General features: G+C 39.6%; 1 protein-coding gene across 1 annotated transcript in view; it reads left to right on the forward strand.

Annotated features, from left to right (window-relative positions):
* Positions 1-15,813, forward strand: part of COG5 (component of oligomeric golgi complex 5) — a 375,408-nt gene that overhangs the window by 346,811 nt on the left and 12,784 nt on the right. The window contains exon 19 of the mRNA XM_017889562.1: positions 779-855. Coding sequence (XP_017745051.1) covers positions 779-855 — 77 coding nt within the window. The remainder of the gene's footprint in view (positions 1-778; positions 856-15,813) is intronic.

A 15,813-nucleotide genomic window follows, 5' to 3' on the forward strand; every position in this document is an offset into this window, starting at 1 on the left:
AGCCTAATTAATGACAGGCAGAATTTCCAGTCAAAGGAGGAAAATAAAGAGAAGTGAAACCAAGATTTGCTAAATTCTCCAGTTAGGTAGCATATTAATGTATTAATAATTGAAAAGAGAAAAATTTTTAAACACTGATAATAATTGCTGACAATTAACAGCACTTTTTATATGCTCTGCACATAAAGCTTTGTGGAATTATCTTTTAATTTGCATTATTCTATTAGGTAGATACTATTATCTCCATTTTGTAGATGAGAGACCTGAGACTTAAAGAGGTTAAATAACTTGTCCAGGGTCACAGACTAGTAACTAGTATCAGCATTTGGAATGCTGATATAGATGTGCTACTAAAAGCTCCAGAGTTAGTCCTTTTAATTACTTGAGCCACACTAACTGATAAAAATTGTCATCATTTATATTGAATGTAAAAAGACTTGTAATGCCTGAAGTATAGGCATGCAGTCTTGAAAGTTTTCCTTTTCCTTATTTTCAATGGATAAATGATCTAAACTTTTTCCTTTTATATAACAGAAATGTTTTTTTTTTTTTAATTTTCATGAAGGAATTGTCTCATCTTGGGCCCTCTCAGTAAATAAATGCAAAAATTATGTAAGTGCTTGCCTTTTAAATAAATTTAGTTGGCTTTCACAGTTTGCCTTACGGTCCAGATAAAATTAGGTTTACTGCAAGCTACAACCTTCTGCGATCCAGGTCTGTCCCATATTCCCCTAATGATTCCAACATTAAAACAATGGAGTATCTTTTAATATTTCAGATGGAATTGGCTGTGGGTCCATTCTGTAGACGAGTATCTGATTTAGGAAAGTCCTATCGAATGCTGAGATCATTCAGGTAAGACCGAATTCTTTGTTCATACATTCATATCCTCCAGGCAAATAAATCCTTTCTTTCTGTGCAGGTTGAACTTCATAAAATTGCCAATATTCAACCATTTTTGATCTACAACAATGGCAGTTACATGATTTCATCTTAGAAAGTATTCAGATCGGAAACCCATATAGAAATTTATGCAATGACTAATTAATTAGAGGGTATGTGTATTTTCTTAGTCACAGTTCACAAGATTAAGCTGGTAAATTATGCTTTTAAGAAAAGAGAATTTTTTTTTAAATTTTAGCTTCCCATTCTTACAGAAAGGTAATACTAGGCAATTCATAATTATATAGACATCTTTTTCTGAAATGTTATTTGTTCATTTATCATTTTTAACCCAGTCTACTTCTAGCAGGTCATAAGTTACATTCCAATATATGGATATGATAAAAACTTTTGAATGAAGTATTAAAAGAATCAAATTCATGGCCGAGCACAGTGGCTCATGCCTGTAATCCCAGCACTTTGGGAGGCTGAGGTGGGCGGATCACCCAAGGTCAGGAGATGGAGACCATCCTGGCCAACATGGTGAAACTCTGTCTCCACTAAAAATACAAAAATTAGCTGGGCGTGGTGGTGCGTGACTGTAGTTCCAGCTACTGGGGAGACTGAGGCAGGAGAATCGCTTGAACCCGGGAGTCGGAGGTTGCAGTGAGCCGAGATCACACCAGTGCACCCCAGCCTGGCAACAGAGCAAGACTCTGTCTCAAAAAAAAACAAAAAAAACCCAAAAAAACAGAAGAATCTAGTTCAATGATGAAGTGCAGAGAATGACTATAAATGTAATAGGTAACTTAGCCTAATGCAGTTGAGCACAAAATTTCATATTAGGTGGAGAAATCACTTTACAAAGATACACAAGAGTTGATTCATATTCATGATCTAACAGAATACCAGTATAATAGAGAGAAAAGTCCTTGTCAGTGCTGAACACTTAGATTTTTTTCAACTCAGATTTTAAGGAACATTTAATAACATTGAATGATGACTGGGGTCTTTACTAGCTGATTTTTAGAAGATAAGGAGATGTTATTCATCTGGCTGTTTATTCAATAAACCAGAACTTTGTAAGTTTTTTTACATCATAGCACACACAGAAGAAGATATTTTCTTTTGTTTTGTTTTTTGAGATGTAGTCTTGCTCTGTCACCAGGCTGGAGTGCAGTGGCACGATCTCAGCTCACTGCAGTCTCCACCTCCCGGGTTCAAGCGATTCTCCTGTCTCTGCCTCCTGAGTAGCAGGGATTACAGGAACAAGCCGCCACACCCAGCTAATTTTTGTATTTTTAGTATAGACGGGTTTTCACCATGTTGGCCATCAGGATGGTCTCAATCTCCTGACCCCGTGATCCGTCTGCCTCTGCCTCCTAAAGTGCTGGGGTTACAGGCGTGAGCTACTGCATCTGGCTGAAGAAGATATTTTTATTTAAAAAGGTGGCCAACCCTGAGAGCTGAGGGGATCAACATAATATTTTGTGACCATAGCATACCAGATGGGAGGCCTTTATATAAACTGTCCATAATATCCAAGAGCGTAATGGTTGAAGATTTCTCTGTAAGGATAAGATTACAGAGTACAGGTATGCAGCTATCTAAAAACCAACTCAGTACTGGAAACTCGAGGATCAATAAACAGTATGTCCTTTAAATGATCGCTTTGCTCTCTTATGTCATCAAACTTTGGTAGTAGAAACTTCTGGTGGAGTATAAGAAATATAAGAATCCAATATTGTTGATTGAGAGGGGAGCCTTATATTTTACCTCAACAGTTTGTAATTAGCACAGGCCTTTTTTTTTTTTTTTTTTTTTTTTTTAATGGCAGCACGAGTCAGGATTTTATTTTTTCTCAAATGAAAGATCACTGCCCATCTGTACAGAGATGGGTTTTTGGAAAACTTAAAGTGAGTTCGCAAATGCTTTCAGATACCTTCTTTGAATCAGCCCAGATCTTTTTAAAACTGTTTAAGTATTTTGTTGAAGCTATAGAGTTCTGCACTACCAAACATGGGTGAGTTGAAGGATGATGAGGTACTGAGGTTGCCAATCCATTGGTCATCTGTCTGTACAATAAAAGTAACTTTACTAAAACCCCTGTACAGCCATTTACTCTGAGTAAGATGGTAACACAGCAATCCTAGCTGGGTAATAAAATGTTGCCCTGGCTGGCTGAGTCAGTTAACATACTGGAGGATATTAACCATCTAGTTATTGAAAAAGATATGAGAAAAGCTGTGATTTGGCATTGCTGTATGAAGATTTGGCTTTTTTTTTTTTTTTTTTTGAGACAGGGTGCCACTCTGTCACCCAGGCTAGAGTGCAGTGTTGTGATCTCCATCTCAGCTTACTGCAACCTCCACCTTCCATGCCCAAGTGATCCTCCCACCTCAGCCTCCTGAGTAACTGGGACTACAGGTGTGTGCCACCATGCCCAGCTAATTTTTATATTTTTTGTAGAAACGGGGTTTCTACAAAACTAGGAGTTGCCCAGCCTGGTCTTGAATTTCTGAGCTCAATCTATCTGCCCGCTTCAGCCCCCCAAACTGCTGGGATTATAAGTGTGACAGGTGTAAGCCACCACACCTGGCCTAGGCTATTATTTTTTATAGCCCCAGTCCCATGTTTAGTTGTTTATTGCATGTGCATGTATAAAATAATGCTAATTCAGCCTGGCCAACATGGTGAAACACCATCTCTACCAAAAAGTACAAAACTTTGCCAGGCATGGCAGCACACGCCTGTAGTCCTGCTACTCAGGAGGCTGAGGTGGGAGAATCGTTTTAACCCGGGAGGCAGAGGTTGCAGTGAGCCGAGATTGTGCCACTGCACTCCAGCCTGGGCAACAGAGTGAGATCCTGTACCACCCACCGCCCACCCCGCCCCCGCCAAAAAAAATAGAGCTAAGCATCCTGTTTGCTGAGGAAGGATGGCCTTCATGTAAGTACTCTTAAAGTTGTGTCACAGCATGGAGGTAAAAGGTCTGAGGATAAGTTTCACTTAAGACATCTATTTTAAACCATTTAAGATGGGAATTTTCTGCCAACCCTTTCCAGTTCTCACATGAGAAAAAGAATCTCTAAAGGAACTTTAAAGTTTGAGCGACATCTTCTAGTACCTGTTTATAGAATCAAGAATCGATTGATCAATGTATAATTTTAATAGTTCTACTTTTATTTATATCTGGCTTCTCATGGAGTAACAGGTTTCAAACTTTTGACCCACAGTAAAAGATACTTTCTATTGTAATTTGGCATTTACTTGCATGCAAACATGTGAACACACTCAAATCTACATACATATACATAGACACCCATACATATGGTTCATGAAACAGTAATTACCCTTCATGTGATAACCTCTAACATTTCTATTTCATTTGATTGTTTTAACTCACTAAATTAGTGTAATGACACACTCATGGCCTGCATCCAGCAATTTCTCAACTTTCTCACAGGGCCCTTAACTCTTGAACTTTAGTTGCTCTAGTGACAGGGAGCCAGGTTTTTTCCTTTCCACAAACTGAAGATTTATGCCCTTTTCTCTTGTGATTCTGGTATCTCTGAGCTTCCTCCTGCAGATGACCCCTTAGCTCCCAAGGCCTCAGGCACATAAGAATAATTGTTTCTTGCCTATGGAGTATCCTTCATAACTTGAGTTAATTGAAAACTTCCAACAGATATTTTTATATATACCAATATATTTCTATAGTTATATTGAATCTACAGAAATCTACTGAATTAATCCTAATACTTTCTCAGTTGTTTGATGGAACTGATACAACTATTTTATAAAAAGTGTAGGATTAGCTGGATCAATAAATCAAATGAAAGTATATTAAGGGGTTCAAATCCAGCCCTGGTCTACAAAGAATGTTTTCAGTCCTATCAGTTGAGAAGAAGAGAGATGTGAGCATGTGCCATGGCCTCTGCCCCGCACCATTGTTGGGAAAGCCCTGGCCCTGCCAGCTTCTTTGCAGTTGTCATGTGAAGAGAATTGACTTGAGAAAGCTCACCCATGTGGTGGGTCCTACCAAATTCCTTCCTAGAGAGGAGTAAATCAGTACAAAGCCATCTTTATTCTAATAACCTAATTATAGGCCCTCTGTTTCGTCTACCTACAAAATCTTGTTGGAGATCTGTCTCTTCTTCAAAATGAGTCCTGAGCAGTTGCAATGAAGAGCTTACTTTTATTAATATGTGCACTTCTTCCATCTGTGCTATGGGCTGTGACAAAGAATAGGCATCATCCAGTGACCACGCACACATTAGACCTTGGCACTTGTTCATGGGTCTCCTCACCAAAGACTGTGAATCAAACCAAAACCAGTTGAATGGTAGTCAGTAGGAGATTGCCTGAATAAAATATGCTAAGTTCATAGGATCAAATATATGCAGATATTAACAGTAATGTTATTAGTTAATATCTGGTAAAATGAAAACTACTCCCTAGTGCATCACTAAATAAAACAGGCGACTAAGCAGTATATAGTATGATCTCTACTTTTTTTATTTTTATTTTTTTTGAGACAGTGTCTCCCTCTTGTCCCCCAGGTTGGAGTACAATGGCGTGATCTTGGCTCACTACAACCTCCACTTCCTGGATTCAAGCGATTCTCCTGCCTCAGCCTCCCGAGTAGCTGGGATTACAGGCACCCACCACCACGCCCAGCTAATTTCTGTATTTTTAGTAGAGATGGGGTTTCACCATGTTGACCAGGCTGGTCTCGAACTCCTGACCTCAGGTGATCAGCCTGCCTCGGCCTCCCAATGTGCTGGGATTACAGGCGTGAGCCACCGCACTTGGCCGACCTCTACTATTTTTAAAATAATAACATTTACTAGCCTCAGCAACATGGCGAAACTCTGTCTTTACAAAAGATAGAAAAATTAGCCAGGTGTGGTGGTGCACACCTGTGGTCCCGGCTACAGGGTAGGCTAAGGTTGGGAGGATCTGAGCTCAGGGAGATCAAGGCTGCAGTGAGCTGTGATTGATCATTACACTCCAGCCTGGGTGACAAAGTTAGACCCTGTCCCAAAATATAAAATAAAGGAATAAAAGTATTTGAGTGGAGAATAAAAGACAAAAAGGAAAAACATGAAAATATCTTTGAGTAAGATTGTCACTTTGGGGTTTTCTTTTAGAGTTTTATATTTTTTTAAATTTTCTGCCTTATTTTATTTTGTAGTCAGAAAAGTCAAATACTATTTTAAATCTCTCTTGCATTGTTTTCCTACTTAAAATAACTATGGAGCTAAAAGTAATAAAAGAAAATGTACTAAAACATTACACAATAAAGAGCAGGTGTGAGTTGACAAGAAAAACTGGCAGCCAAACAGCCAAAAACCAGTAGGTTGCAATAGCCACAGAGGGCCTCAGTTCGAATTAGGGGCAGTGGCTGCAGGGGAGGGCAACAGGCTCAGTTCACGGGCCCCTTCATAATGGAGGATGACAGTGCCAGCCAGAGAGTTTCCAGTCCAGACCCCACCCAGCGTGTGTACACATGCACACGCCCTCACACATACACACACAGGCCTTAGTAGGTGCTCCCTTCCCCCATCATGCAGCCATCTGCCACAGGGCACTTCCTTCTTGATGGTGATATTAGTGGACTATTTATGTAAGCCGGCAAGCTTCTTGCATGTATTTACATTTTACTGTTTACATTATAGTTTCTCAGGCAGCTGGAATCTTTTCATACTGAGTAGAGAATGCTGCCTCTGAAAGCTGTTGACATTAGTGATTTGCCCCTGGGTGATTTGTATTTCTAAACAAGACACACATGTCAGAGCCGTAGAGACCCCATCTTTGTCTGCCTCTCTGCAGCATGGCATTATTCCCTAAGTAGTGTTTGTGAGGTTGTTACGTCAGCTCCTCCTGGCCAGAGGCCACAAAGCTGTGACCCTTGACATTGTCAGTATAGATCTTTGTGAGGCGAAGGGCAGAAAAGGGACCAAATGCTTTTCACCAGCTCAGGGGCACAGACCCTGCCTTCAGGCAGGCCTCACCACCTTTGCTCCTGAAGGGACAGCTTGTCCCTGATGATGTCCACAGTCTGCTCTGCTGGAAACTCATTTCCATCTAGGCTTAATGAAAGGGCAATGAAAGCTCTCAGGAGATAGGGGCTGTTTTCTGATGGATCTTTTAGTATGAGGAGCAGTGGAAGAAGAAAACTGTCAATAACTAGAATGTAGTGTTCCTGTCCATTGTTTTTAATTGTAGGAGTGATGAGGGTTTTCTGGGTCTACAGATTGTATTGATGGTCCTCTGTTGATTGAAATTCCAAACCTCTGTGCCTGAATGTTTATAGAACTGAAAGAAGGCCATCTCTGCAGCTCACGTTTTTAGCACCTTTAACACTAGACCCTCCAGATGCATTCTGTCTTTTCTTTCCGCTTGTGAATCTGGGGCCCTAACCCATCCCTTGAAATAACTGTCTCTCTGAGGTTTCTGGATTCTTAATTCTAAGTTTCAGATTTCGGGTTACAGCCAGAAGGCAACCACCATCTTGTACTTAGTTGTTTTGTTGCTCTTTGCTACAACTTTGGCAGTGCTAGGAGCACCCAGGTAAACATGAAGAGTTGACTATTTAGTTTATCATCGTTTTTATTATTTCTGACAACTATTATTTGGTTATTTATTTTATACCAAGCCTGTGCTGAGTGTTTTACTGATACTTTCTCATTTGCCCTCACAGCACTTAAAAGTTAGGTATGATCCCCATGAGGCAGTTGAAACCCACAGCAGCAAAGTGGGAGAATCTGGGAGCCACATTTTAGACCCAGGTTGCCTGATTCCAAAGCCTGTGCTTGTAACCACCATACCCCACATTTTATTCCAGAAGTTTCTGTTTGTTTTCAGTCTGAATGGTCCTGGAACAGGATTTGAATGCTTATGTGTATCATCCAGGAAAATCAGAAAATTTTAAAGAGAATCTAAACTCCCCACTTTAGTGGCCACCTCCTGCTGCTGAAATGCCTCATCTCACTGTCTTCTGCTGCATTCATGCTCCCAGACAGTACACATAGAACACTTAGCCAAATGTACGCTTTTATTCTTGGAGAATGTCTGCCCAAATCCCTGCCTCCTTTCCTACCTGATATGCTGGTATAGACAATCTAAACTGTTAGGGACCTTTCTAACCTCTCTACTTTGAACCCAAATCAGCCTCCTGCTTCATTCTCTCCTGGGACCCACATGGCCCCTCGTGCCACAAACTAGGCCTCCCTAAAGAATCTCCATAGAAATGCTCACCTTCTGCAGGCCTCCAACACTTTCTCTTCTCTCTCAAAGGCCCTCATTGTGTCTGGTGTAGGGAGCATGGCCACCTGTGCCCTGCCCCTCGAAGGGAATCATGTTCCTTCTCCCACTTTCATTTCTGTGCTGGTTCCAGACCTCAGTACACATACTTAGTGGTCTTGCTGCCTTCCCAGGTCCTTCTGCAAGAGGAGGTCAAGATAGGGTGGTGGCAAGTGGCACGGAAGAGAATGATACCTATATCTGTCTCAGGATACCACTGATGTTGGATGTGGACACAGAAGCAACAGGATTTTTATCTTACTTTACTTCATGATTGGCCTTAACAAGCTGTCAGAAGACGGTCAGCTGCACAGCTATGAGTCGTTTAAATGTGAATCTTGCTGAGTAGAAATGCATTTTTTTTTTTGAGACCTAATAGTTGACAAATTAACACTACCTTCTGCCTGTAAAGTTTACCTTGAAAGTGCTGCTATATTTAGAATATTATCCTCTAAGAATGATATTGTGGCATTTGGTGTATCTGCATTTTATAACACCTTATTTCTTTTTGTTTCATAAAGCACTTTAGATGGTTATTTATTTTTTAACTTGCTAGTGTGTAAAATTCCACCTGGGGTCAGGGAGAAGGGAGTGCTCAAGCTGTGTTCTTTCGGCCTCTTAAAACAACCACCCAAAACAAAATGTCTGTGTTTGATGTTTACAGGTAATTATGACACTGATCCACAATACAGAATCAAATCTAGTTTTGCTTTTCATGGACTTTTTGACAGTCCTGTTAAAAGGGACAGTTGAGGCTGGGCGTGGTGGCTCACGCCTGTAATCCCAGCACTTTGGGAGGCCAAGGCGGGCAGATCACGAGGTCAGGAGTTTGAGACCAGCCTGGCCAGCATAGTGAAATCCTGTCTCTACTAAAAATACAAAAATTAGCTGGGCATAGTGGTGCGCGCCCCTGTAATCCCAGCTACTGAGGAGGCTGAGGCAGAAGAATCACTTGAACCCAGGAGGCAGAGGTTGCAGTGAGCTGAGATCCTGCCATTGCACTCCAGCCTGGGGGACAGAGTGAGACCCTATCTTAAAAAAAAAAAAAAAAAAAAAGTAGGGGGAGGGACAGGTGATTACCCAGAAGATTCCATTTTAAAATGAGCTGGTTCTTACCAGGCCTGGCTGCTAGACATGCTGTTATGCGCATGTCCTCTTCAGATTGTTTCCCTCTCCTTGTCTGTCTCCCTCCTTGTCCTTCCCCTTCTGTCCTTCTTTCCTTCCTTGTATCATTTACAGTTTGCATCAAAAATATATTGGAGGAAAAAAACATAAATATTCAAACCACAAAACTAACTTAAATTGCTATAGATAAGTTTCAAACTTGGCTTTAAACTTCATGAAGCCAAAGATAAGAGAGAAACAGAATCAGCTATCTGATTCTCATTATCAGAAGGCAGAAAATGTATCAGTTCCTATGAGAAAGTTAAGCATTTCTTTTTTTTCTTTTTTCTTTTTTTTTGAGATGGAGTCTCACTCTGTCACCCAGGCTGGAGTGCAGTGGCACGATCTCGGCTCACTGCAAGCTCCGCCTCCCAGGTTCATGGTTCATGCCATTCTCCTGCCTGAGCCTCCCGAGTAGCTGGGACTACAGGCACCCACCACCACACCTGGCTAATTTTTTGTATTTTTAGTAAAGACAGGGTTTCACTGTGTTAGCCAGGATGGTCTCAATCTCCTGACCTCAGGATCTGCCTGCCTTGGCCTCCCAAAGTGCTGGGATTACAGGTGTGAGCCACCACACCTGGCCAAGAAAGTTAAGCATTTCTTAGCACTTAATTCTAAAGTACTTATAAGGACTTTTATAGAGAGAGCTTCATATAGGAAGTACTGAGAGATGGGAGGACCAAAATTCTTGATCACCTTCCTGTTGTAGAGGTAGTATGGGATTCCATATGGCTGCTCTTCATTAACAATCAAGGACTGTCATATAGGACTGAACCCTATCCCCACCCCCGGGTCTTCTCACATCGTAAACTGGGGTTCAAGATGAATCCTGCTCTATCACTTGGCATGAGCAAAGAATGGGCTCTAATGGAGAAAGGGAAAATTCACAGGACCAATGTACTGCTGAACACGACAACCAGGGATGGCAGGACAGAAGTGAAGGCATGAGGCCAGGCGCAGTGGCTCATGCCTGTAATCCCAGCACTTTGGGAGGCCAAGGCGGGAGGATCACTTGAGGTCAGGAATTTGAGACCAGCCTGACCAACATAGTGAAACCCTGTCTCTACAAAAACTACAAAAATTAGCTGGGCATGATGGCAGGTGCCTGTCATCAGCTACTTGGGAAGCTGAGGCAGGAGAATCACTTGAACCTGGGAGGCAGAGGTTGCAGTGAGCCAAGATTGCACCACTGCATTCCAGCCTGGGTGACAAAGCTAGACTCTGTCTCAAAAAAAAAGAAAAAGAAGAAGTGAAGGCATGAGTCCCACTATCCTTCGCATCCCTCAAAGTCCCTTTTCAGGGCCTGGGCATGCCAGACCTATAATACGAACTTGTGACCCAGGGGAGGGACTTCTCATTCCACTTTTTCCCTGCAGTAGCTTAAACAGGAGAGCAGCCTCGTCACAGTGAGCAGGTTAGAGTCATGGGCTGGATTTGGAGTTCAGGGAGCTGTGTGGGAATGTCAGCTGCTCAGCATCCAGGGACCATAGGGCTGCAAGATATTTCAGCATTTTCTGTTGGGGACAGATAGTGACCAGTCTATGGAGAACAGAGCTGAGACATAGCCTTGTCACCATTCCAACCCAGAGTCAGCTTCCAGAGGCCTTTAAGACAACACCACCCATTACCCCAAAGGAGCTTAAGGTCACACCTGGTGAAAATAATTCCGAAAGAGACTGTGATTATATGCTTCAAGTAGGTAAGTGACTAGAGGTCCATTTTGACCCAAAGATAGAATTTGGAGTACCCAGAGAGGTGATAATTATGTGACCTTCAAATTATGATCCTGTGCACATTAGTTTTCTCAGGTTTTTCTATACAAGTTGTTAACAGTTCAAAATTGTACTTTCTCTAGGGGTCTTTGTTTCTGGCTGTGAATCAGTATAGCTGTTCTAGAAACAGGATGAGTACTTGCTATAGTTGGTATTCTAAAAGACGCTGCATTGCAGAATTAAGAGCCAAGCTGTCTGGGTTTGAATCCTTGCTTTGCCACTTATAGCTTTTACTGGATTTCTTTATGCCTGTGTTTACCCATCTGTAAAATGGGGATGTAATAGTACCTAACTCATAGGATTTTTGGAAGAATAAATGAATTAACTTTATTGTATACACTTATGGGGTACAAAGTGATATTATGTGTACAGTGTGGGATGATTAATTCAAACTAAAACATCACCTCAAACACTTAGCATTTTTAGTGGTAAGAACATTTGAAATTTATTCTGTTAGCAATTTTGAAATGTATTATGCATTCCTACTAACTAGAGTCATCATGTTGTGCAATAGATTTCAAAAACCATCTTTCTCCTGTCTAACTGTAACTTTGTACCCTTTGACTAAAACCTCCCCATTTCCTCCCCGCTTAGCCTCTGGTAACTACCATTCTGCTGTCTGCCTCTATGAGTTCTGTTGTTTAAGATCCCACAAATAAGTGAGACCATGTGGTATTTGTCTTTCTGTGTCTGGTTTGTTTAACTTAACATAATGTCCTCCAGGCTCGTCCATGTTGTCAAATGACAGGATTTCCTTCTTTTTGAAGGCTGAATAGTATTCTGTTTTGTATATATGCCTTATTTTCTTTATCCACTCATCCATTGACAGACACTTAGATTGATCCATAACTTTGCTATCGTAAATAATGCTGCAGTGAGCATGGAAGTGTGCTATCTGTTCAACATGCCAATTTCAAGTCTTTAGAATATGGACTCAAGTGGGATTGCTGAGTCATATTGTAATTCTATTTTTAGTTTTTTGAGGAACTGCCATACAGTTTTCCAAAACGGTTGTATTAATTTACATTCCCACCAACAGTGTACAAGGGTTCCCTTTCCCTCACACTCTCTTCACAGTCTTTCATTTTTTTAAATAATAGCCATTCTGACAGGCATGAGGCGACATCTCATTGTGGTTTTAACTTGCGTTTTCCTTATGATTAGTGATGTTGAGCATTTTTTCATATATCTATTGTTCATTTATATGACTTTTTTGAGAAACATCTATTCAGGTTTTTTGCACATTTTTAAATTGGATGGTTTTCTTGCCACTTTTGTGTTCCTTATAGATTTTGAATGTTAACTTCTTATCAGATGTATGGCTTTCTTCTAATCTCTCAGTTGTCTTTTTACTCTTATTATTTCTTTTGCTCTGCAGAAGCTTTTTACTTTAATCCCATTTGTCTATTTTTTATTTTATTGTCTCAGTTTTGGGGTCAAATCCAAAAGTTACCTTCCAGACCAGTGTCGTGGAGGTTTCCCCCTGTGTTTTCTTTCTTCTAGTTTTTTTAGTTTCAAGTCCTTTCAAGACCACACCTTGACTTTTATCTGTTTTGATTTTTTATATGGTATGACATAAGGCTCCAAATTAATCTTCTTTAGGTGGATATCCAGTTGTCTCAACACCCTTTATTGGAGAGGCTGTCCTTTTTCCCATTGTGTTTTCTTGGCACCTTTGTTGAAAATTGATTAATTTTTTATATGGTATGACATAAGGGTCCAAATTATTCTTCTTTAGGTAGACATCTAGTTGTCCCAACACCCTTTATTGGAGAGGCTGTCCTTTTCCCATTGTCTTTTCTTGGCACCTTTGTTGAAAATCAATTGACTGTAAATGTGTGAGTTCATTTATGGGCTCTATGTTCTGTTCTATTCCTTAGTGTTTCTATTTATATGCCAGTACCATGCTGTTCTAATTACTATACAGCTCTGTAATACAGTTTAATATTAGGTAGTGATACCTCCAGCTTTGTTATTTTTGCTTATGATTGTCTTTGCTAATCAGGGATTTTTATGGTTCTATATGAATGTTTGGATTATTTTTTCTATTTCTGGGGAAAATGACGTTGGAATTTTCATAGGGATTGCATTGAATCTGCAAATTGGTTTGGATGGTATGGATATTTAACAATATTAATTCTTTCAGTCCATGAACACAGAGTAGCTTTCCATTTATTTATGTCTTTGTCAATTTATTTCATCAATGTTTTACAGTTTTTAAAACATTGTAAAACATTACAGTACAAATCTTTCACTTCTTTGGTTAAATTTATTTCTAAGTACATTTATTCCTAAGTATTTTATTTTCTTGTAGCTATTATATGTGGGTATTTTCTTGATTTCTTTTTCAGATCATTCATTGTTACTGATTAGATTTGTCTTAATTTTGTATCCTGGGACCTTATTCTTTTATTAGTTCTTTTGGTGGTATCTTTCTGGTTTTGGATATATAAGATAATGTCATATGCAAACAGGTAATACTTCATGTCTTTCTTTTCTATTTGAATGCCTTTTATTTCTTTCTCTTGCCTAATTGCTCTGACAAAGGCCTCCAGTAGGATAATGAATAAAAGTGCTTGCTGACAGTGGACATCTTTGTCTCGTTCCTGATCTTAGAGGAAAAGCTTTCAACTTTTCACCATTAAGTATAATGTTAGCTGTAGGGTTATTGTATGTGACCGTTAATTTGTTGAGAGTTTTTACTATAAAAGGGTGTTGAATTTTGTCAAATGCTTTTTCTGCATCTAATAAAATGATCATATGGTTTTTGTGTTTTGTTCTGCTGATATGATGCATCACATTTATTGATGTATCAATGTTGACCCATCCTTGCATTTCTCCCAGGGAGAAATCTCATTTGATCATTGTGAATAATCCTTTTAATGTCCCATAGAATTGGGTTTGTTAGTAGTTTGTTGAGGATTTTGTATCTTCATATCTATGTTCATCAAGGATATTGTCCTGTAACTTTCTTCTTTCATGTCATTTTGTGGCTTTAGTATCAGGGCCTCCTAAAACTAGCTTGGAAGTATTCCTTCCCTTTTGATTTCTTTGGAAGAGTTTGAGAAGGATTGGTATTAGCTCTTCTTTAAACCTTTTATAGAATTCACCTGTGGAGCCATCAGGTCCTGGGCTTTTCTTTGATTAGAGACTTTTTATTATGAATCAAATCTCTTTACTCATTATTGGTCTGCTCAGATTTTCTGTTTCTTCTATTTCTATTTTCTATTTCTTCTTGATTCAGTGTTAGTAGATTATATGTGTCTTGGAATTTTATCCATTTTTTTCTAGGTTACTGTATTTGTGGCCATATAATTTTTCATAGTAATCGCTCATTATCCTTTGTATTTCAGTGGTACCAGTTGTAATATCTTCTCTTTCATTTCCAATTTTAAGTCTTCTCTTTTTCTTTTTTAGTCTAGTTAAGGGTTTGTCAATTTTGTTTAACTTTTCAAAAAACTCTTTATTGATTTTTTTTCCCCCTGGTTTTCTAGTCTATATTTATTTCTGCTCTGATCTTTGAATTGTTTTTCCTCTGCTAACTTTGGGCTTAAATTTGTTCCTCTCTTGTAGTTTCTTGAGGTGTACTATTAGGTTATTTATTTGAGATGTTTATTTTTATTTAAGTATTTGTTGCTATAGATTTCCTTCTTAGAACTGCTTTTGCTATATCCCATACGTTTCGGTATATTACATTTCCATTTTCAGTTGTTCCAAGATGTTTTTTGATTTATCTTTGGTTTTCTCTTTTGACCCATTGGTTGTTGAGGGGCATGTTGTTTAATTTCCACGTATTTGTGGCATTTCCAAGGTTTCTCCTATTATTGATGTCTAGTTTCATACCATTATGATTAGAAAAGATACTTGATATGATTTCATTTCTCCTAAATTTGTTCAGCCTTGTGTTTGCGACCTAACATATGACATATCCTGAAGCAAGATATGTGTGCACTTGAGAAGACGTGTATTCCCTTGCTATTGGATAGAATATGCTGTATATGTCTGTTGGGTCCATTTGGTCTAAAATGTAGTTCAAGTTTAGTGTTTCCTTATTAACTGTCTATCTGGATGATCTGCCATTGTTGAAAGTGAGATATTGAAGTCCCCTACTATTACTGCATTGTAAGTTATTTCTCTCTTTAAATTCTTTAATATTTGCTTTACTTATTTAGGTGTTCTGATGTTGGGTACAGATATATTTACAGTTATATCCTCTTGATGAATTGACACCTTTATCATGATGACTTTCTTTGCCTTTTTTTATTATTTTGAGCTTAAGTCTATTTTGTCTGATAGGTATAGCTGGCCCTGCCTCTCTCAGTTTCCATTTGCATGGAATGTCTTTCTTCACACTTTCATTTTTATTCTTTCTGTCCTTAGAAGTGAGTTGAGTCTCAGGCCGGGCACAGTGACTCACGCCTGTAATCCCAGCACTTTGGGAGGCCGAGGCAGGTGGATCACGAGGTCAGGAGATCGAGACCATCCTGGCTAACATGGTGAAACCCCGTCTGTACTAAAAATACAAAAAATTAGCTGGGCATGGTGGCAGGCGCCTGTAGTCCCAACTACTCGGGAGGCTGGGGCAGGAGAATGGCGTGAACCCAGGAGGCAGAGCTTGCAGTGAGCCGAGATCGTGCCACTGCACTCCAGCCTGGGTGACAGAGCAAGACTCCGTCTCAAAAAA

Source organism: Rhinopithecus bieti, unplaced genomic scaffold (genome assembly GCF_001698545.2).
Source record: "Rhinopithecus bieti isolate Rb0 unplaced genomic scaffold, ASM169854v2 scaffold_18688, whole genome shotgun sequence".
Taxonomy (NCBI): domain Eukaryota; kingdom Metazoa; phylum Chordata; class Mammalia; order Primates; family Cercopithecidae; genus Rhinopithecus; species Rhinopithecus bieti.